General features: G+C 38.9%; 1 protein-coding gene across 6 annotated transcripts in view; it reads right to left on the minus strand.

Moving 5' to 3' along the window:
• GAB1 (GRB2 associated binding protein 1) overlaps positions 1–21,657 on the minus strand; it is a 101,302-nt gene that overhangs the window by 26,368 nt on the left and 53,277 nt on the right. For 4 of the 6 annotated variants that reach the window (XM_056362703.1, XM_056362674.1, XM_056362684.1 and 1 more), the window contains exons 2-3: positions 16,422–16,716; positions 5,220–5,436 (exon numbers count right to left, since the gene is read on the minus strand). In XM_056362703.1, the coding sequence (XP_056218678.1) occupies positions 5,220–5,436; positions 16,422–16,716 (512 nt within the window). The remainder of the gene's footprint in view (positions 1–5,219; positions 5,437–16,421; positions 16,717–21,657) is intronic. The other 2 variants (XM_056362678.1, XM_056362693.1) reach the window with 1 other exon arrangement.

Genomic DNA, 21,657 nt, shown 5'->3' on the forward strand with positions numbered 1-21,657 from the left:
CTGGAAATTTAACACACTTGGAATAAGACAGAGCACATAGGACTGAAGAAACTACCTAAGGCTACAGAGTATATAACAAATTGCGAACATACTGTGCAACTAGTAACACTCTGAGCTCAGCCCCTGCTGCAGCCCTTGCCCTTTACTTGAAGGATTCATTCAGGGGTTCCTCACTTTCTAGATGTACTCTTCTGTTTTCTGGTATTCATCCAGACCAAAGTCCCGCAAAACTGTATTTCACATGTGCAAGTAGGCAAGGATTATGATCTGTATTTTATAAGCTACAAAAATAAAGTGGGCAGTCTAGAGAAGCTGGACACTGACAATCAACTGTAGAACCAAAATTCTTAGTTCCAGACCCCTAGGATATACTTTAAAATGAAAATATTTCCAAAACTACAGAAATAAAATATAAACACTACATTTATCTTACAAAAGCATACAGAAGAATATAACTAAAGCTCAAAATGCAGTAACAGCACATGTACAAAGCCAGTGCTTAAGGATTACCCATCAGACGTAAGCAACAAATGCTATAATTTTTGTATTTAGGAGGTTTTCTGGATTTAAGTGAATACTGCTGCTTCTGTCTTGACCACAAGCACTTGTGAAAACAGAAGACTTTAAAAAATAATGACACATGAGGCAGCCAGGCCTGTCATTTGCTTCACTGATGGCAACAACTTAGATTTCTCATTATGAGAGGACATTTCTGAATTACTTCATGTTTTTAGAAGTAATCTTTTGGAATCAACTTCTGTGCCCACTGAAATAGTTTTCAAAATATGAACGGGTTGTAACCAATCTGATTTTGCAAGGCTAGAAGTTTGAAGACAGTCTGAAACACAGGCCACAAATGCAGTTTATGCCAAAATGAAGACAGGGAATTCAGCCTCTGAAGTTTAACTAGTTTTGAAAAGTCATAATTAACCACTCATCATGATAAGAACACCATGTAGAATTCTGAAAATCTACAATGCATAGTTGATTCATTCACATTACCTCAAGGAAATTTAGTTTAGGAGTAGACTTCAGAGACAGACTTTACTCCTGCTTTTTTTTTTTTTCTTCCCCCAAGTATTTCAGGTGCAGGATGCTTGCTGACTTCTACACTTTGGAAAGTTACCTGAAAATTTTAATTTTCCCCATTCACTCCAGAACAGCTCAAAGTAGTCAACTGGCTTGAATAACCCATTGTTAATGGAATGTTAAGATAAGTATTGGTGGCATTTTACCACTTCAGTTTAAAATAATATCTAAGTTGGATATAACACAAAACTCCTCACTATTTATAAGCAGAGGATGAATGTGACATGAATTCAGTGTTATCACACGTTGACCATCACACACCTGCAAATTATACTAAGTGGACAAACTATTCCATACTCACTGCTAGGACTGGACACCTCTTTCCACATATCAAGAAAAGGTAACTGTACAGCCTGCTATCTACAGGAGCTGGACTTTAAGATGCACAGAGAAGAGGCGGGATACTAAGACAGTGGATGCCCAATAAAAAGCTTGCCTCTACATGTTAAAAACTACTTGTTGACAAGAGACCCAGGAAAAAAGTTTTTAAAGTGTTTTAGTCTGAGGGGTAATCATCCCATTTTTGAATATGCTGTATTTGGGCTGGCTTGAGCACTCATCCTTTTGAGCTGATTCTTTTCCCATCTGCAGGAATCGATACGACCGATTACACAGAATACTATGAACAAAGTGGCAGCAAAACCGCTCTTGTGTGCCAGCAGTCTGGGACAGAAACAGCAAGCACAGTAAAAATGTGAATAGATAAATAATAAACCAGCTCTATTTCCAGAAAATGGAAGCGAAAGTTACATAGTTTTTTTCTGTTAAAACTCACAGAACACCATGCAAGACATCTCCAACAAACAGTATTTTCAGGCAAGTTAATGACGCTGTGATTAATTTCTCACACGCGTTCCAAGAATGGCTACTGTTCACTCACTGCAGTGGGATCTTTTTACTTTCAAAATCTTCTAATAGCAGGTATTCCTGCCCTTCTTCCGAGAGAAAGGGTGACCCTTGGCTGGTTCATAAACATAAGAAAGATGAGGAAGACAGTATTTAGTATTTCAATATACCTCTCAAATGAGCCAGAACAAAAGGGGTTTTAGAAACAGTCTTTGGCTGCATTTTCTTATTTAGGTTCCAAATACCAACCTTAAAAATCTCAGTAAATGCTACAGTCGAACAATGCTCTTTCAAGTCAATAGTGATCAGAGCATATAACTATTTTAGACAAAATACAGCATGATTATTGCAGCTGCAAACGTTGCATCCAAGATATTCTCACAACAGTATGTGGTGCATTGCATGATGCAGCAATGAAGCACTTCAAAATTATTTGTTACTTCTGAAACACTAAAATTCTTAAAAATTTCGAAGAGGCAGCTCAGATACTTCCTCTATGTTTCAGTTACCCGCCTCACCTGGAAAAGAATCCCAAAGTCTTGAAATAAAATTCAGTGGTTCCCAGATTATCTATAAAGTTAACATGCAAAGTTATAACAGAAAATGTTCCCTCTGTATAATCAGCAATTTCTAAGTCTAAAGGGAAAATGTCATAGAAATAAGCCATTCAAGTAACAATACCTGCACATTTAATTACATCTAATAAACTTTGCACTTTACACTAAGGAAAAAAGGTTGTATGAAATACACAGATAAATTGTTCCAAGCCTGGAAATCATTAGGAAAATAATGCAGCCATTTAATATTTTTTTTCACCTGTAAGGATGTGGATTAGAGTAGTGCACAGAGTGCCCTCTAACAGATACACAAAGCTGTAATTCTGCAGGAAAAGTTCTATAACCTCTATAGTTCAGCCCAAATCCAGCAGAATACCTACTATACCAGACATGAAATATAAGCAGTCCTTTTAAGGTGGAATTGCAACTTCAGCATAACTATTACTCTGCATTTTCATTATTACAGCCTCTTAATAAAAGGACACAGCCATGTAGTGAACTTAGTTAAATCTAATACACTAAGCCCATATAATTCTCAAGTAATCACAGTGCCAGTGTTTGACTGTCCTCAAATATTCCTATAAAAACATAATTTATTTAAACATTCTCCACACTCCCAAAGACTTTGTTCAGTTCTTTCTCAGTTCCCTCAGCATTTTATCTCCACTGGACCTTCTGCCTTCCCCAACACCTGAACATCTCTCCTGCGTCACCAGTGTCTTCCTCAAGAGATTTTTCAGACTGCTCATGGACTCTACACTTTGTTGTGTTCTGTACCCCTTTTTATGGTCTCCTCAATCTTCACTCCCTTCTACTTAACCTCCACATCACACAACTGTGGAATTCAGGTCAGAAAGTCAATTACACATCCCAACCTTCATCACTCCTAAAAACATGCTTCATCTGGTGTTATTAGAAATCCACTCTGTGCCTGCCCCCTGCAGAAGTAAACGAGCACTCAGATGCATTTCTGATGAGCCAGGGTGCTGAAATGAGAAATCAAGATTCCTTCGCCAAGCCATTCTAGAAATGATACTGAACTTTTTGATAGCTTTTGGCAGGAACAGCAACATACTTCTCTGGCACCATCAGCTTCTAAATATCACTAAACGCTGAAACCTTTAACACTGAGCAAGCAGACACTGGGTTTCCCCTTCTCTTGCAGGAGGCTTTGGGGCATGCCGTGCTCCCCATAACCTGCACATTCCATACTCTGAGGGAACTGTAGGCTCATGCCTCTGTTTTATAGGAAAGACTATAAAGGGTGGATACTTTTCTACCATGTAATCATCAGTAAACTGAGCAGGAAACTCCTCAGGCACAACAGAGCAAGATAAAAATGCCAAGGGAGCGGAGAGCACATGGCACAGGTAAAACTGGCAGAGCATCAAGGTGTTGATGAAGAAGGCACCGCCACTAAAAGGTATGGCCCTAAGGGAGTATGTGAAATACTCATGAAAACACTTTCAAAGGAAGCTTTCCTCAGCCTTCCATGTACTTGTCTGCATATGACGTTTTGTTTATTTTTCTGGAAATAATCCAGCAGATTTTATTTTAAATTACTGCAGAAAAAAAGCTTAGCAGAGAGATTTATACAATTCTCCCACAGAATACTCAAGGTTGGAAGGGACCTCTAGAGATTATCTGGTCCAGCTCTTCCAATCCTCTAAGCAAAGCCAACTTCAAAGTCAGGTGAGGCTCCTTTGGAGCTTGTCCAGACAAGTTCATATGTGGTTGTTGGTTTGTTTTTGTGGTGGGTTTTTTTGTTTTTTTTTTTTAAATCTCATAGGACAGAGTCCATTAAGTCCCTGGGCAGCCTGCTCTAGGGATAGCCACCATGATCCATTCTAAAAAACCACAGTGATATTTCCCAGGTAGCTACCATAAATACCATATCTTCTATGCAGGAGATGCTGTACATTTATTTGAGTTAAAAGTAGAAGTTAGATAAATACTTAAACATTTATTTCGGTATAAGTTCTCAATTGTTTCCTTAAAATTTCCTATTGAACACTTCTCTGGAGAACTGACTGTATGGGTACTCTTTATTCAGTAAGAAATAAAGCTTATTTGAGCTTGTTTTTAAATACCTGTTATTTGGAAAAAGTTAAAATTCAGGATACAGAAATTAAGTGGTTTAAGTCTCCTACATTCTTAGTTATCATAAAATAATCATCTTTTACTCTTGTTTGAGAGAGTCTGAACCGTGTTAGTAGTAGTCAAACACCATTTGAGGATTGCTATGTTCAGTGATGCGGTAACCTGGCAAGTGATAATAAATATGACCATGTTTTACTGAATCCCTTCCATGAAAGCTTTAACTGGCACAACTGCACCACCAAATACCAGAAGGGAGAAAGGCTGAATTTTTCAAGCATTTTCTTGCCATATACTGGACTAAAGAGACCAGACTGCAGCTAAAGAAAGGGTACTTCTCTGCTCTGTGCCAAGCTACAATGAAATGCTTGGATCACTGCATTTATCTGATACTTGATATTAGCAATTGCTGTCCACACTTTTGAAAAATGCAGTATGGGTCTACACTGATCAAACAACTTACTATTGCTGCAAAAAGTTCAAGTGTAGAAAGAAAAGCAAAAATTACAGACAGCTTCCTCCCCTGCAGATCACATACACAAATATTCAATGACTCAGCAGTAAAAAAAAGTGCTTTTAGCACATTCTTGGCCTGTAATACAAATGTTATTAAGAGAAAATGTCACTTACCTCATTGGTTCAGGTTTTTTACTTTGACAGTTTATTAGCAGTAGGTAGTCTTGAGGATCTTCTTGACCAGAGGAAGACTCCAGTGGGGGGATGTTAATAAGCTGATAAGGAGGAGGTAGGGAAGATTCTGCTTGCATGGAAGGCGGTGAAGTGTTGATGGGCAAGGGTAACTCTGCAGATGGTTGTAAAGAGCTGACCGGTGGCTTCACAGAATCTGCTAACATAGAAGCAAAGCATTCTTTCTATGATCGAGAAAGTCTTACAATACTACCAAAAATTTTCACTAACAGAGGATGAGAAAAGTCAAGGGGTTTAATTCAAAATTGTAACATCAGTGACATAAGAACATCTAGATATTACCATTTGTTTCAGAGTATTTACGTATGTCTTTATAATCTATATTTTTTCAAATGGTAATCAATTTCTTAAGTATTCCTTGGAAACAGAAGTTATGACTTATTTAATGCCTTATTTAACCTGTTTTCTGGTCACAGAAAGAGAAAAGATGCTGACAGCTGCAGTAAGACAGCTAAGAACACAAATCTGTTGTTTTAAAGGCCCATACGTTATTACTTGAATAGGGTAACCTGAGTCAGCACTTACACTCATGCATCCCTTTTTGACCAAGGTCACTTCAACATTTCACATCAATTACTACTCAAGAACGAGCCTCTCAGTAGCCGAGAAGCAACAGGAAAAACACTACTTTTGCAATGGAAGATCCCTCAACTATAAAAATAATGAAGAGGAACAAAAGGTACTATGTTTCTCTAAGCCCCTACATACCCCAGCTTTTTATTTTAGTGCAGTAAATGAAGTAGTTGTGGTTGTTTGGTTTGGGGGTTTCTTTGGGGGAAAGGGGAGGTGTTGTGTTTTTTGTAAAATAACCTTGTCTTTATAATTCTTATCCAATTCCTATTCATATATATTGTAGAGTAGCTTTTTTCCTTCCCAAATACGTGTATCCTGACTATTAAATTTTCTGTGCAACTGGAAAATATTGACACTGTCAAACATTAAACAATCATTTAACTTTTTCATTGTTTTAATGATACATTGACTAAGAGCAACATAATTAAGCAAATTGTTCCTCAATTATCAAGGCTCCCTTGTACTTGCAACTCATTGTACATTCCAATTTGCACATCCCACGAATGGACGCTGATTATTAGCATTGTTTAAAAGAACGTATTATTATCCAATGCAGACTGCTTCTGTTAAGACTTACAGGCCAGCCATGTACTACAGAGTAATTTCATCCAGCTTCTGCTTCCCAGCACTACCCTGGGAAGACCCAGATGAGCAGACCAGAACACAGGCCTCCTGCTTCCAGTTCTGTGTATGCTAGGTACAAGTGATTTAGACGTGGAAATAGGAACAGCAGTACTTGCTTTGAACTCCCATAGCACTTACACAGGCTCTGAAACTAATCCCACCACACCCATGTGGGTGGAAGAAGTCTAGGTATATGAAAATTCCTTAACTCAACCTACCTGAAAAGGTAGGATAACCTAAAAAAAAAAAAAAAAAGTAACTTTTTTCTAAAACATTGTTTCTTAACAGAACAAAGGCAAAACCAGGCTGCACCCAGTGATCTCAGACACAAAAATAATTTTTTTTCTTTACTACATGCTAAAATATTAAAATATGATAAATTTTATATTATTTAGGAATTTCAGGAGCTTGACAGAGCCTATATGAGGCACCTACTCATGTTTCTTCATTCTCCTAACATTGGGGTTCAATAGCAGGAACAGAGAGGCACCTGAATTGGACCTACCAGGAAGGTATTTCTTGCTCCTGGAAAAGAGGTAGTGGGAGAAATTACAAGTAGTCTCTGTCCTGTTCCCCCCAGAACTGAGGAATGCAAGTAAGATTTTGCACAAGTCAGAGTGGAGAGGAAAGGTTTCTTGCCAGATAGACTGTCATTCTTCGGCCAGTTACAGACAAGATCCTCAAGGGCTTCAGTGTACTACAACCCCCACCCCTGTTCCTTGTCCCTGATTACACACGACCTTCACATCGTTATATCTTCTTGGTGCCGAGTTCACACAAGGGGAAAAAAAGAAATCAAACAGGACATCCTTGCAGCTTCCAGGGAAGATGGGTGTGTCAATTAGACCACAGGTAGTCAGGAGAACTTAACAGGTACATAGTAAGATGCATGCCTACGTGAGGCTGATGCATTTAAGCAAACCATGCACTGGCATTCGCAGAAAGAGTAACAAGACTCAAGGGTAACTTTCTAGGGAACAATAAGATCAAGAAGCTTGAAAGAGGACCAATGTATCTACCGTGTTTGTTTGAAGAAAGAAAGAGTTACTTTCTTGGGGGAGTAAGAAAAAAAAAAAAAAAGTGTGTGTGAGAGAAAGAAAAAGAACTTAAAGGCTGGCTGTAACTTGTAATTGGTGAAAGGAGGAAAGGTGGTGAAGGCTGTTAGGCTAAATATACTGGCTCAGATCTGTAGTCTCAGAAGCCCGTGACGCAGTCCCCAATGGGGGCCTGCTGCAGCCAGGCTGAGCAGGAGCAGCATGACAAGCTGCCGTACTGCCCCAGCTTCTGGGGCTCTGCAGCTTCAGGGCACCCCAGGGCAGAGGCTGCACTCACAGTCTGTGCTGACCAGCCACTGAAAAAACTTTTCTCCGAATTTGTCCTGCTGCCCCCTTAGAGTACACCCATTTATATTTCTGACCTCTACTACTACCCTGTGTCAGCGAGCTCCACACCCTACGATGCGTGGCATGAAAAAACACCTTTTATTTTAAACCCAATGCTTGATAGTTTAATTTGATATCCTTCAACTCCTGTCTTCAGAGAAACAGTGAACAATTGCCTGCTATTCATAATCCCCATTCCTGACTTTACAAAACTTTGTCACAGCTTTACTGAGTTGATGGCGCTTAATTTTTCTGGGTACAGAAGCCATGCCATTGAAGATCTGGTTTGCCTTCACCCTCACCTTTCCTAGCTCTACTAGTTCCCTCCTGAGAAGGGAAACTAACTATTGCATAAAACGCACAAAGAAAAGTTTGGGACACAGTTCTTGATTTACAAAGATACAACAATAATTCCTCCTGTTCCTACCGTAGCCATTTGCCTTTTCATTGTTCTTGAATATTAAAGGTGATGCTGTCCCACTGTCCAGAAGGTTCATGATCTCTTTTCCGTGCAAGGATTTGGAGCCCATTAATGTTAATGGATCATTAGGGATATTTTCTTTGTGATGAGCTGCCTCATTTACTTGGACACAGACACCACTTCACAAAATGCCCATGTCCTCCTACAGATCTGTTGTTGGGGTGGGGGGGGTGAGGGTGGCGGTGTTGTGTGTGGCTTGGTTGGGATTTTTTTGTTTGGATTTTTTTCTCAGTGGGTAAGCATAACTAGTAAAATACAAACTTCCTGATCTGAAAGTCATCTTCACACAAGCATTTTGTATGTGTCAAATGGTGTAGGCTAATTTCGAACTTAAAGAGCAACGAAACTCAGCCTAAAGCACTTCACTCCTGGGCTGCTACTTATTTGCTTTACGCAATCAAGCTACTTCAAATTTGACTATGAAGAAAACAGTAATGTTAACTACTTTCATCACTGAGCAAATGAACGCTGTTTGCCTATCTGCACCCTCTCAAATATTCTCTTTAGCTACGTACTTCAGAAGCTGATATGAAGGAAAGAGTTTCTCCCAGCAGCAGATTATGATTTCAAAGAGTACAATCACCAACTTGCTCCACTTTGGACTAGCAGATTTTTAGGGAAGGGGTCATCTGCACACCAAAGAGCACTGTAAAGTCATTTGGTTTGTTCCCAGAGCTCAGACAACACGCGGACTGCTTTGAAATAATTGGGAGCTGGAATAACATCCAGAATATTTAACATGCAAACGAGCATAACAAGAATCCTATTTTGTTTTTATAATTCCTGCATTCAGTACAGCTAGAACAAGCAGCTTTCTCAAACCAGGGCAAGAGTTTTATCTTTTCTCAGCGGTTTGTTAACAGCAGTTACAGGCATAGTCTTTGCTAGAATCTATACTTTTTTCCTTGTAACCATTTTTGTATTTGCCTCACTAATAAAACAATCATAAAATTAATAGGGTAAACATCACATTTTCTGAACAAGAATAATGAAAGGCTACCATTTCTTCCTTCTTAACTGTATAAAGATTCTTTATTCCATATGTTCCTACATCTGTGCTTTAGGAACAGTCTAGGAGATTTGAGTGTGGGCGTTTGCATTTAGGGTTGGTTTTGTGTTTTGTGTTTTTTTAATGAGAGCAAAAATTAAATTGCTTTCTACATTATGATATATACTCTCTTAATATTCTAATTATGTGAAAACTTGAAATGTTCTCATAGTGAACAAAACACAGAAGCCTCATTACAGCAAGCATTTCTTTAAATGTCAAAATTGCAATCAAAGTAAGAAAATGCATTCTTTGCAGATCATAGGTAGAAGCTAAAATAGAAATGGGATTTTCCCATTGTAACAGTGAATCAGCAACAGATATGCAGTCACATGATTCTACTATTCTGAGCTACTTCATTCAATCCATCTACTATGATGCAGATATCATTAAAACTACCAACGGCCAATACAATATAAGAGTAATAACCTTGAACAAAAATTTACAGATACAAGTGGTAGCCATTAAAAAAAGAGGCAACTTCACTTTAGTCCTTAAAAGGACTTTTTTTTTTTATTACATCTGTTAAGTCATTATTTGTGCTGCTGATGTAACGAGGTCCTTAAATACACTGGATTCTCCTAGTGTCAGCTTCTACATCGTCTCAAGTGAAAGATCCTGGAATCAAAGGGCCACATGTCTGCATGTGCAAGCACAGAGCGCAAGCACGTGTATGCTGACGGGTAGAAACATGCACTTGCTCTGTTGGTGTACTTAACTCAATAGATATGAGCCAGACCCAGCTCGGAAGATGCATGGACACATTAATCAGGGTATGATTTCCAGTGTAAGTGATCAGTTTACAACTAATATGTAATCTATGCAGTGAGTCTTAGTTCTGAACCTTTGTGCTATACCCAGAGAAAGTAGTTATAAATAATCAATTGATCCTGTGCACTTCATAAATTTGTTTTCTTAGTTTAATATAAACTCCAGGTATCTTTTTTTCTGAAGATAAACACGATACTGTATCTACAGAACAGTAACAAAGAACGGAGCAGTTGCTTACTGTATAGTATGCTCAGGACAACCCTGCCTCCTGCACCTATACCAGAAACATGACTGACTGCTCCAGGCTCCTATCACATGCTGAAGTTTCTGGCTTTTGGAGTTCACATCTAAAATTTAGTATTTACTACCTGAAGTTCATATGTGATTTTAAACTTCACTTCTGGGTACCCATTTAAAATTTGAAAATACCAAAAGCATTTCCACTCAGAATTTCTTCCCCCTCCACACCTGCAATTTTCTTTTGAAGACTATTCATTCAAAAGGGGGAGGGGGGGGGAGGAAGAAACATCTGTAGCCTGTTCTCTCCGTCTTCAGATGGTACACAGCCTGGGTGACGTAGGAAAAATAATCAAGGAATCCTGTTACAGACTAACTTCTGTAGGTGCTCGTGAAGAGAAACAGCGCAGCCCACCACATTAAAACATCTGAGGTTTTTTCTTCCCTAAAAAGGCCCAGAGCTCTCCCCGGCGCAGCAGGCTGCTCTAGCCACATGGTGAGTTGACCCAGCTGGGGCTGCAGCATGTTGTCTGGAACCACAGGCACCTCTGCGCTTCAGAGAGGTTTTTCATACTGCCTCACAGCACCTCACGACTTGAGAACTAGCAATCTGCAGAACAGTTTGCCAACCCACCCTCTTGCAATCCTCTTCTATCAACTCATCAGGTGATGTTAATGCCAAAAAAGGTGCCCAGCAGGAACCGGGGAAAAATAAGTTAATCACCTCGGCATATTAGATTTGGTTTATTTTTCCTCAGGGAAAAGCAGCATCACCTATCACATGAGTTTGTCACACACAGCTGGCAGCTTAAGATAATAACCCTAAACACTCAAGATTAAGACTATGACAGCATTCCTGATAGTAATTTTTTTTTAATACACATTTTTTCTTCACATACTTGTAAGGGAAGACCTACTGTCGCAGATTTTACGCTTTATTCATCATTATCTGACTTAGTCACACTCTCCTTTAACCACATCCTCTGAAGTCAAAGACATCTTAGTCTTCTCTGCAGTCTTCTTTTTCTCCTTGGGTAACAGGCAACAATTATCTCAGCTCTGTCTCCCTATACTCAGCTCTTTAGCCACCACCTACCACCTCTGCCAAACCTGCTATACCAAATCTCAAGTCCTTCTCTGGTCCTGCTTCTTCTAATTTTATTATTCCTCTGCAATTTTGCCAGATGAAGTCTTGCAACTCTGACATCCTCCTTCACAGTCTATGCTCACCTCCCTCTCAGCAATTCCACCCTCAAAAAAAAAAGTCTGTACATCTCAGTGGCTATTATCCCCCACCTTTACTTCCTCAAAGCAACCAACCAAAACAGCCTCCACAGAAAGAGATTCCTTTGTGCCACTGTTCCCTCTAAACCTACTGCCTCAGTTCTAAGACAACAGACCCACAGTCCTTGTCTGGAAGGTCTCTCCCCTAATGCTTAACTTTGTCTTTTTGTATTATTCTTCACTGCACCCGAGGTCACCACCTACTCATCCTCCTGACAGGTCATCTCCGAGCTGACTTTCTAGTTAATCGTACCCAAGAGATTAAAAGAAAAATAAATATCAGCTCTTCATTAAGGTCATCATCTCTGTGGTGCAACTTCGTTGCAAAGACTTCGTTTAAGCATATTACTCTGTCATTACGCTTTTATCTATGTTCTTCCAGAGCCTCCCTTCCTTCACCTGAAAGCTCATGCTATTTCTCCTCACTTTTGAGCTCTTTCATGACCAAGGTCTCTTAAATCCATCACATGTTATTAAGATGGTGGTTTTGATCCATCCACTTGTTAGGGCTGTCAGAAGAGAATTTTTTTATTTCTTATAGGCAGACCTAAACACAGGTCACCCTAAACACCTCCAATGTCCGCTATTTATCAAAGAAAATGTCTTCTCAAAAATCCCGGGGTTCAACAATAGTCTAACAGACAAAGCACTAAGACCACTTTCTGTCACAATGGTCAAACCCTTACTTGCTTTCACTTTTTCCCATGCCTCTGCTCCTATGTTGATGTCTCTTACTGCAGATAGGAAGTTCTTAGTGGCAGAACCTGTTTTCTGTTCCACACTTGTGTAACAGGCAGCACAGGGGTATCCTGATCTGATTGATACAGCGATCTCCAACACAGCATAACAGCAGTGATACCTGACCATGCAGCATTAAAGAGAATACAAGGAGTCAGGATCGGACAGTGGAGTTACGTTCAACCCGACAGTCACTGCTATTGCACCCAAGCTATGATAAACCTGCAGTGAATATATTATCAGAACATGATTTTTTTTTAAAAAAATAAATTTAAAAAAAGGTTTTCTGAAAAATCACAGAATGGTCAGGGTTGAAAGGAACCTCTGGAAATCATCTAGTCCAACCCCCTGCTAAAGCAGGTTCACCTAGAGCAGGCTGCACAGAGCCTCATACAGGAGGGTTTTCAGTATATCCAGAGAAGGAGACTCCACAACCTCTATTACTGTGCAAAATGCAGAAGGCATGAGAGGCATATACCAGACAGCAGCTGCCTGAACAGAAACACTGCAGACTTTGAAAGTGTTGCATGTGAAGCAAGCTGTTGCATTTTCAAAGTACAGTTCTTATGACGACAAATTTTCTTTGCTGTGTGTAATTATTTGTATAAATGTAATTGTAGATTTCAACGTCTTGTTCTGTCCTTTTCTTTTTTTCTTCTGGCTTACTTTGTTATTTCTTCTGGTTTACTTTGTTATTGCTATCTTTATTCAAATGAATACACGCAAGTAAGATGTTTGCATATAGCAAGATTATTTCCTCCTTCCCCTGCCCTGCCAAACACACAATTCACTGAATTACAGAAACATGGAGCTGGATCATGTATAAAACATTCATCACAGATGTCTACTGAAATCTAGGGAAGGGCTTTCACAGCCTGTGCTTAAATATCCTTGGAAGGTTTTTCTGTATCATTACATCACTCAATGAAAGAGAAACAAATTACTTCTCTCTTCAGGTAACAACTGATCTATGTCCTGCTTATCACAGCTTTTTATACTCTGAAAGTCAGCTCTTCCATCAGTGTTTTCTTCCTGGGAAAAACAAATCCTTCAACTTTTCTCCCCATTGATGGCTTTTAAAAATCCATTTCCTTTATCTCTACCATTCTTTAAACATTTATCCTTATCCTTCCGGAAGCTCAGGCCATGGTATTTCAGCTGAGGTCTCCACAGCACCAGGCAGAGAATAGTCATTTCCCATGTCCATTTAGCCTCTCCATCTCAGAACACCTCTCATGGAAGTTCAAAGCACACAAAACACTGGCAACACATTTTTACTCACAGTTACATTTTAACCTCTAAATGACCTATTATATTATGACCTTACAGAAAAAATGTAAGTGCTAAAAGTGCAGTACGTAACTTGGTGGAAAATCTAAAACCATTGCTCATGTGTAGCTCCCCCCACTTTTGCATGTGCATTTAAAAAGACAGACGCCACAGAACCAGGCATTTTGCAGCTTCAGTGTGAAAACAAGAAGCATTAACTGGAGAAAAACATAAAAAGTACCCAACAATTTCTTTACAAAAGTAGATATGGCTTATTAAAAAAAAATAGCATTTCCTTCATGCTCGTGTCCCATAAGTTTAAAAGACCTAAATCACTGTAAGCCCTTCCTTAAAAGAAAGCTCCTAGAAAAAGTCATATAACGTCATTGTAACGTAATCATTACAGATTACACTACACTATGATGCAATCACAAAGCTGGAGACTCCACGGCTTGTAAATATGACTAAAGAACATAAATTTGTATCTCCTCAGTCCAAATACAAATGTAACATTGCAGATCTCCACAACAAACAGATTTCATGTGCGTAAACCAGTTTCTAGCTGGAAGGTCACATCAAAGCGTTATATAGTTTAGAAATTACCGTGAGTATTCATTTTTAAGAAAACGAATAAAAGAAAACAAACTTTGCATCATAAGAATTTCTCAGTCTTCACTAAGTATGGAAGGAGCTGTTCAGAGCTAGTCTGAAGTGATCTTTATTTTTTTGGTCTCTCCACAGTTATGATTAACTTCCTTCCTCGTTCTGCCCAACACCAAAACAACTCTATATTCATTTTCTAACAGCACTAACCACCACAGTCTCAATCTTTTTCTTTGTAAATCCAAGGAGACAATTGAACTGGGTTTCCAAATGAACAGCAGCAAGAGCGATAGACCAGTGGTGCCCCTAGTTCTCGATTGAGCAAAGGATGGCAATGACAGTCCCCCTCATAACAAGACTCTTAACCAGTCTGGCAAGACATTTTGTCCAGCTTCAAAGGAAACAACCTTCTGCTTCCATAGACTAAAGGGAAGGTTGGTTACGCCCCATACATTCTCTTTGTGTTTAGTTCCATACTAAGAGTGCTTTTTTGTGGTCTGCAGTGAACTTCACCTATTCTTTAGCTTTCAGAATAAACTGTATGTTAAAACAGACTTTATTGAGAATATTTATGATTTGCTCTTCCATTAGTAAGAAGATTTATGTTGTAAAAAGAAGAACTTGGTAATAAACAGACACTTAGCGTTGCAAGACATTACTAAACCCATAAAGCAGCAGTATTGTCAACTCTGTTATGCAAAGTAAAGATGTCAGGATAATTCACACAAAGGTAAAATGCCAAAGATTAAACATGCAATGAGAGTATGTCACTCAACAAGGATGTAACATCAACAGAAAATTAGTGTACACCAGCTCTCAGCAAGGAAAGGCCTCATGACTTTGAGGGGACCCCACCTCTGTGTTCCACACAATGAGCATGTCCCTCCTTTGAGCTGCCAGGTAAACACATTTCCTCCTTACTTTCCAGATTCATAGTTTGTCCCCAGAACCAATAATTTCTGAGTGCCTCCTGCCCACAGCTGCGCAGGTGCACCAGTGTATTATCCCCTGAAAAGCAGCCACCTGCCTACCTCTCCCATACGTGACAGATGCCTGGCAGACTCAATACTGAATCACAAGACAATCGCTTTTAGAAACGTGCTGTGGGTGGTCTCGGTTATGTTCAGGATGTCATAAAAACATGCTGGAACTGTCAAAACAACTACCCTTCACTGAATTTGCTATTAGAATGGTAATTCACAGACTAAGTTTTCCTGACAAGTTTTAGTTAAAAACTGCAATAAGGAGAAAGAAAAGCACCCCTCTTTATAAAGTGACAATATTGTCCAGTCATTTTTTAAGATCTGTCTGGAGTAGAAGAGATGCAAGCTCTTTCTTCCCCCCACCTCCCTCAATCTGCAAGCCTACTAAACCCAGGGATTTAATTCTAGCCCCTTCAATCAGGCATGCTTTATTTCTAACCTTCTTACCACTCCTATTTAATCTTTCCTTGGGACTGTGCACAGAGCTACAGCAAGTCATGCAACCCACTGATCTCCACAAGGAATGCAGGAATAGTAAGTTAATAAATAAGGATGGATTCCAGGACAAGCAATGGCCACAAGGTATTTGTAGGAATTAAGCACACTATCCTGTTTCCTACAAGCTGTTTTCACACAATGTCTATGTTGGGCAAATTAGAGCTGGATGGTACAGAACTGCAAGTTATTTTTTGTTTCGGCTGGTGGGGGGCGGATATATTATGTTTTTTCAAGTTGCAAAGCAGACTGAGAAATGGTAATATTAGAAACCTGACATTTTGCACTCATTCTTGCTTGCATAACCATACGTTTTTATACCAAATGGGATTCCTCTGATGATTGTAATGATCTTCTGTTTTGCATGATGTTACTTAAAAGATTTTTGCTATAGTCTCAAGACCTAACATCATGCAAAACAGAAGAGCATCATCCAAGTTCTATGACACACTTAATTTATAACAAATACTTAATACCTCCCTCTGCTCAGCTTGCTTTTTTTCAAGAGTAACAAGGAAGTTTCATAGCGAATACAGTCAAGTTTTAAAACACGCCAGCTGATGATAGTCATCTGATCTTTGAAACATTCTCCTTATGAAGGCATCACACTTTCTCAGAAAAACCAACAGCACTTACCCTCATCTGTAGGGTTGAACCCACAGATATCACAGATACATCGAACCCACTTATTCATCTCCTCCTCGCTGTCTGCTACCAAATAGAAAACTCTGTCTATGGTGTTGATATCAAAAATATAACTGTTTTCAAACTCTTTTTTGTTGAATGTTAATCCAGCATCCACTTGTTGACACAAATTTAAGTCAATAATACGGATAGGCTTCTTGGCATGGTCATTTTTGTAGTACTCCAGCACATCCGGATCCCCCGTTAAACGGCCGCTGCGAAGGACAAACCATCTCCTCTTCCATGCCTGAAAATTGGAGAGAGGAAAAAAGAAGAAAAATTAGAAGGAAGAAATCATACTTCAAGACTGTTACCTTTTACATATAGTTTCAGCCTGGGTTGAACTGAGTAATAATACACAGTTCAATTATAGTTCTAAGAGATTATATACCAGTTACCTACATTTAACAGAATCTATTTATGTATTTTTACAACAGAGGACTAAAGGATTAGTGCATTTGTATTTTAAAGTTTATTTTAGCTTTGCTTGTAACAAGGGGATATAAAATTACTGTTTACAAAATGAGGAAGGATGAATCCAATAAAGAAAAAAAGGGGGGAAGGGACCAGGAGGGGAAAAAAGCACACACAAAAAGCTTCTGAAGGAAGCTGATGTAGGCATAAAATGTATCTTTAAGTGGTGCATAATGTCTTGTTTCCAATATTTGCATTTTAACTCTGAATTTTTCACTGATACTCAAGGATAGTGACCTGCATTTAAAGAACAGACAATGCTCACATCGTATGCTTGTCTCAATGCTAGGGGAACTCTGCACTCAGAGCTTCATAATATTTCTACAACACTACATTATTATTTTGAAAACCATAAGAGAGATGGGGATGGAGAGAATGACCAAATGTTATAGCTTTACCACATAAAACCAGCCTCTGTGGAAGGCATGTCTACAGAAAAAAAATACATGTCACTATCTGACACCATGCTTGTTATACCAGCGTTCCTGCCGCTGCAGAAATAAGCTGGTCTGGGAGAAAGCACAACTAAGATGCCTCATCTTCCAACTAATCCACCACTGCCTTTCATTCCAGTGGGCCTCTGTCACCTGGCGTAATTCTCACCATGGATGCTAACTCAAACCAAGAAAACAAGGTTTGCATACAACTGTCCTGGCTGTTACCAACAGTATCTTTACTACCTTGCGTTGCTGCGTTTTGGTTCCTCAACTCTACCAGCAATACAGCATTCTATCTTAAAAGCTTCTTCATATACACAGATGCCAGGATAATGTGCACAGTAGAAAAAACCAGATTTACTGCCATTGCCAACTAGAAGAGCTACACTGCATTCACAGATCAAAATCTGAAAGCAGTCCGGACAGTGGGGAGCCATCACTGTTTTGCCCATTTGTTTTTATGCTTTTCAACAAAGTTGGAGACCTAGGCAAGTCAGCGCAGTAGCCAAGCCATTGCACATTCACTGCAGACTCACATCATTCCCCAAGGCACCCCATTTAAAACTTCCTTAGGATATTCAGACAAGGTCACCAGCAAGTCCTTTGGAAGGACAAAAACCAACAGAAGACATAAGAAAATAAAACAGGTGAGTAAGTACTCCTTTTGGCCCAGCCTGGCTCCATGTTAACCAAGGATAGGAATGAAATCAACAAGGATGGTCCCAGAAGAGGTCAAGACACACCATGTCCTTTACACACTGGGACACAGCTTTGAAAAAGTTTCTTAGTTAGTATTACAAAAAGATACAGACCCATCATCCTGAGGCACAAGAGTGTTGCCATTTCATTTTTATGTAGCTGTCACTTTCAAACAAACTAGTGGAGGGAGGACGTAAAAGAAAGTGAGAACTGCGCTGCCATCATCCAGCTCCAAACTAGCGCAGTCGGCTTTGCACTAGAGACTCACAAACCCCTCATTGTCAAGTGGGCATGCCTTTTAGCAGGGACAGGCCTAGGAAGGTATTAAGGAAAGATAGTACAGTGAACAGGAAAAAGGGGAAAACGCCAGACAGCTTAATTAAGGCCTGTGATCCATACTCTGACTACCAAGCCTCTAAAAGTTACTTAATTTTAAGGTAACTTTTATACCTTATAAAACAAGTATATTCACTGTAGTTGTGAATATAGCATCTGCCTTTCAATGTTGAACTGTGTGAATCAAGTCAAGGTCTCAAGCAACTATTTTCCCAGCAGCAGTAAGTTCAACTGGGCGAAGAGCAAGACACAGAAACATGTAACAGATGAAACACCCTCAACTTAGATTGTAACATGTGTAACAAACATGTAACAGATGAAATGCCCTCAACTTAGATTTCAAATGTGAGCATCTTCTAGTAGCACAGATGATAAGCACGGTTTAACAGCAACCCAAAACCACTAGCAGAGCCTTGTTTTCTGTTTCTAAATCAAGTGACAACTTCGATGCAGGAAACTTCAGTATTGAAGGCTCTCTCTCCAGACAAGGTTGATAACAGGTAACTGTTACACACCAAACTGCAGAACTGTTGCTTCAGAAACTAGCCTTATCTTTAACTTCTTTAGTCATTCAGTCATTTTCAAAGCATAAATCAGGAGGAAAGAGATTAGAAATAGGAGAGGAACAAGAGCAACTGAGAAGCACGATGCATTGTCTCACGATTTGTGTTAAAAAAATATGCAATGCTGTATTAACCAAGCAAGCCTCTTCTAGAAGTTTATTTCTAGTACTGTGTTAAGGACAAAGTTTCTGAACAATCCTGGCAATCTCTGTTGAGCATTAATGACTAAATAGGACTCTTAAAAATTCAGAAATTCGACCAACTAAATGGAATTTGCTTTCAGCCCTTCGGGCTACAAAATAGCAACTAAAAAATACTTAAAACGTTGCATTTAGCCTACCAGCACCTGCCACTATTTTTGAAGAGTTTTCACATAGTGCATATGTGAACGTTTATTTCAGTCATATAATGAGTCACACTCACTGAAACTGGCACAGATTACATTCAAAAACAAAAGCAATTCCATAAACTACACACTAACAAGGCAGATACAAAGGTTCTCTGGATTACAGTACAAAGCACAATTTAGCAGCAGAATAAAGCTTAAGGCTAGACAAGCGAACTGACATCAGCACCCTTGCTAATCATAGTACAAAAGCTCCTCTATATTTTGTCAAAGTGCAAAATGAGCCCACATAAATCACCCTTTGTTATTTGAAAATATCTGGGATTCTTAAAGCTTGATCTATTTTTAACATTTCAGCATTTGTTGTAACAAAAGCTGTACACTGCCTCACTGAAGTACAGACTACTGTGCTATATGTGTAAGGAAGAGAGCTTCTTCAGTAATGGCTTTCCAAAAAGAAATCCCTAAAAGAGCATGCACATGTGCAAATACATATTTATGTAAATTTAATTTTTTTTTTTTAACCCCTTTGGTCATTCTTGTTTGAAAATTTAGCATTTTCTTTTACAGAACATGTTACAGACTATTTCTCAATCATCAAAAAAGATGCAATTAGTTTTTAGTTCACAGGCAAATTACAGGTGCTAATTATCTGTCACACTACTGATTCAGCCATACAATATCAAACACTGGTTTTCTGTGCTAAAAGTCAACTGCATAAAGTTTGAGAAGTCAAAAAACAGGTAGTATGAGATTCAACATTTTGTCCCAATACAAGTATCATTTAATTCTGGAAAAATATTTAAGCACATAAAGGTGGTCTTTTATAGTGAAAGCCTTTTTCATATATATAAATGTGTGTTATTAATATAAACAGGGTTTTAGTTTAGTTACAAAACACTGCATGCAGACCAAATACCTAATTCAGAAGTAAAGTCCTTCTAAAAGTGTAATATGGCAAATGTCTTGAGAATGAAGTTCACCAAAAGCCTGTGTAAGCTTTGTAAATTATTACAAAACAAGGTTTAACGAGGTTTGCTGCTTTTGTTTCTGACTAAGAAAGGCCTTGTGTGCCCCTCGGCTTGTTTTCTCCTTTGAGCTGCAAAGCATATCAGCTGGCTTAACATAGGACATCACCATTCCTGCCAAACATTGTCCTGTTTGTATCATGAGACCATTGTATCATGAGACCATCATAACTACAGAAACAAGCTTGTTTGCTTGTTTTTGAGGTAGTCTAAAATGTGACAAGCTGCTCACCCACAGAGCATCAAATGATCAAAGGAACAGTGGAATCCTTTATTTTTCACACAGCATTTTGAGTAGGTTAAAACGCAAAAACAAGACATTCCTATGATTGTTTTTTCCACTCAGATACATGCAAACTGCTGACTTAAAAGCAAGTGAATCAGCTAAGAAATTGGCAGAAAGCATCATTTAGCAGTGTTGGGGGGTTGGGTTTTTTGTTTTGGGTTTTGTTTTTTTGGGGGGTGGGAGAGCAGGTTTAAAGACCGTAGTGGAACCCGTATGCAGTATACAGGTTTTACAATATAATCCCCTTAAGAAAGGTCTATCTGTTAAGAGAGATACAGCTACAACTTCCTCAATTTTTACATTCATGGATTAATTTTTTTCCCCATCATATGTATTCCAGATGTACCTCATTCAGCTGTTGGCTGTAGTTCAAAGATGTCGGACATAGGGGATGTATGTGTAAATGGAGAGGGAAAATAAGGAGGAAGGGGCAGGAAAGAGTAGATAATTTACATTTATATTTTAAAATACATTTAACCTTCCATTTGGACCCCCTCAAGCTGACGCTCAAGAGGCTAAAATAATTACATTAAATTTTTAAATAAAAGTTTAGAAATGTTATATCAAAGGCAACTTTTTTTTCTGGTCTATTTTTTACAGCATTTTCTGTTATGTGGTCAAGTACCTGCTCACTGATAAACTGGTCAATCGTCCTTCCTTGGTTTGCCAAGTATTATTACCCATGATACTCACTTCATTTAAAGCTGATTCTTCTCTTCTAGCATAGTTACCACCTTTTTTCTCTTGGGTAACGTCCAGTCAAAAATACACCTACAAACTGTTGAGCACTGGCTAAGCCCAAGAGGATATCGCTTACATCCTGCTCCAGCAGTACCACTAATAAATCTTTTCCCCATGTATGACCAGCAGACCTGGGAATAAAATTACAAATCTCAGACTTTCCTTCTCATCTCTCAAGTGTGCAGACATTTGTGCTTAGTTTTCATCTCTTTACTCCACAGAAAGTACTTAAAAAGGGCAGCATTTGGTGTCCTCCTTTCCCAGAGAAGTCAACTAAG

Source organism: Falco biarmicus, chromosome 1 (genome assembly GCF_023638135.1).
Source record: "Falco biarmicus isolate bFalBia1 chromosome 1, bFalBia1.pri, whole genome shotgun sequence".
NCBI classification, from domain to species: domain Eukaryota; kingdom Metazoa; phylum Chordata; class Aves; order Falconiformes; family Falconidae; genus Falco; species Falco biarmicus.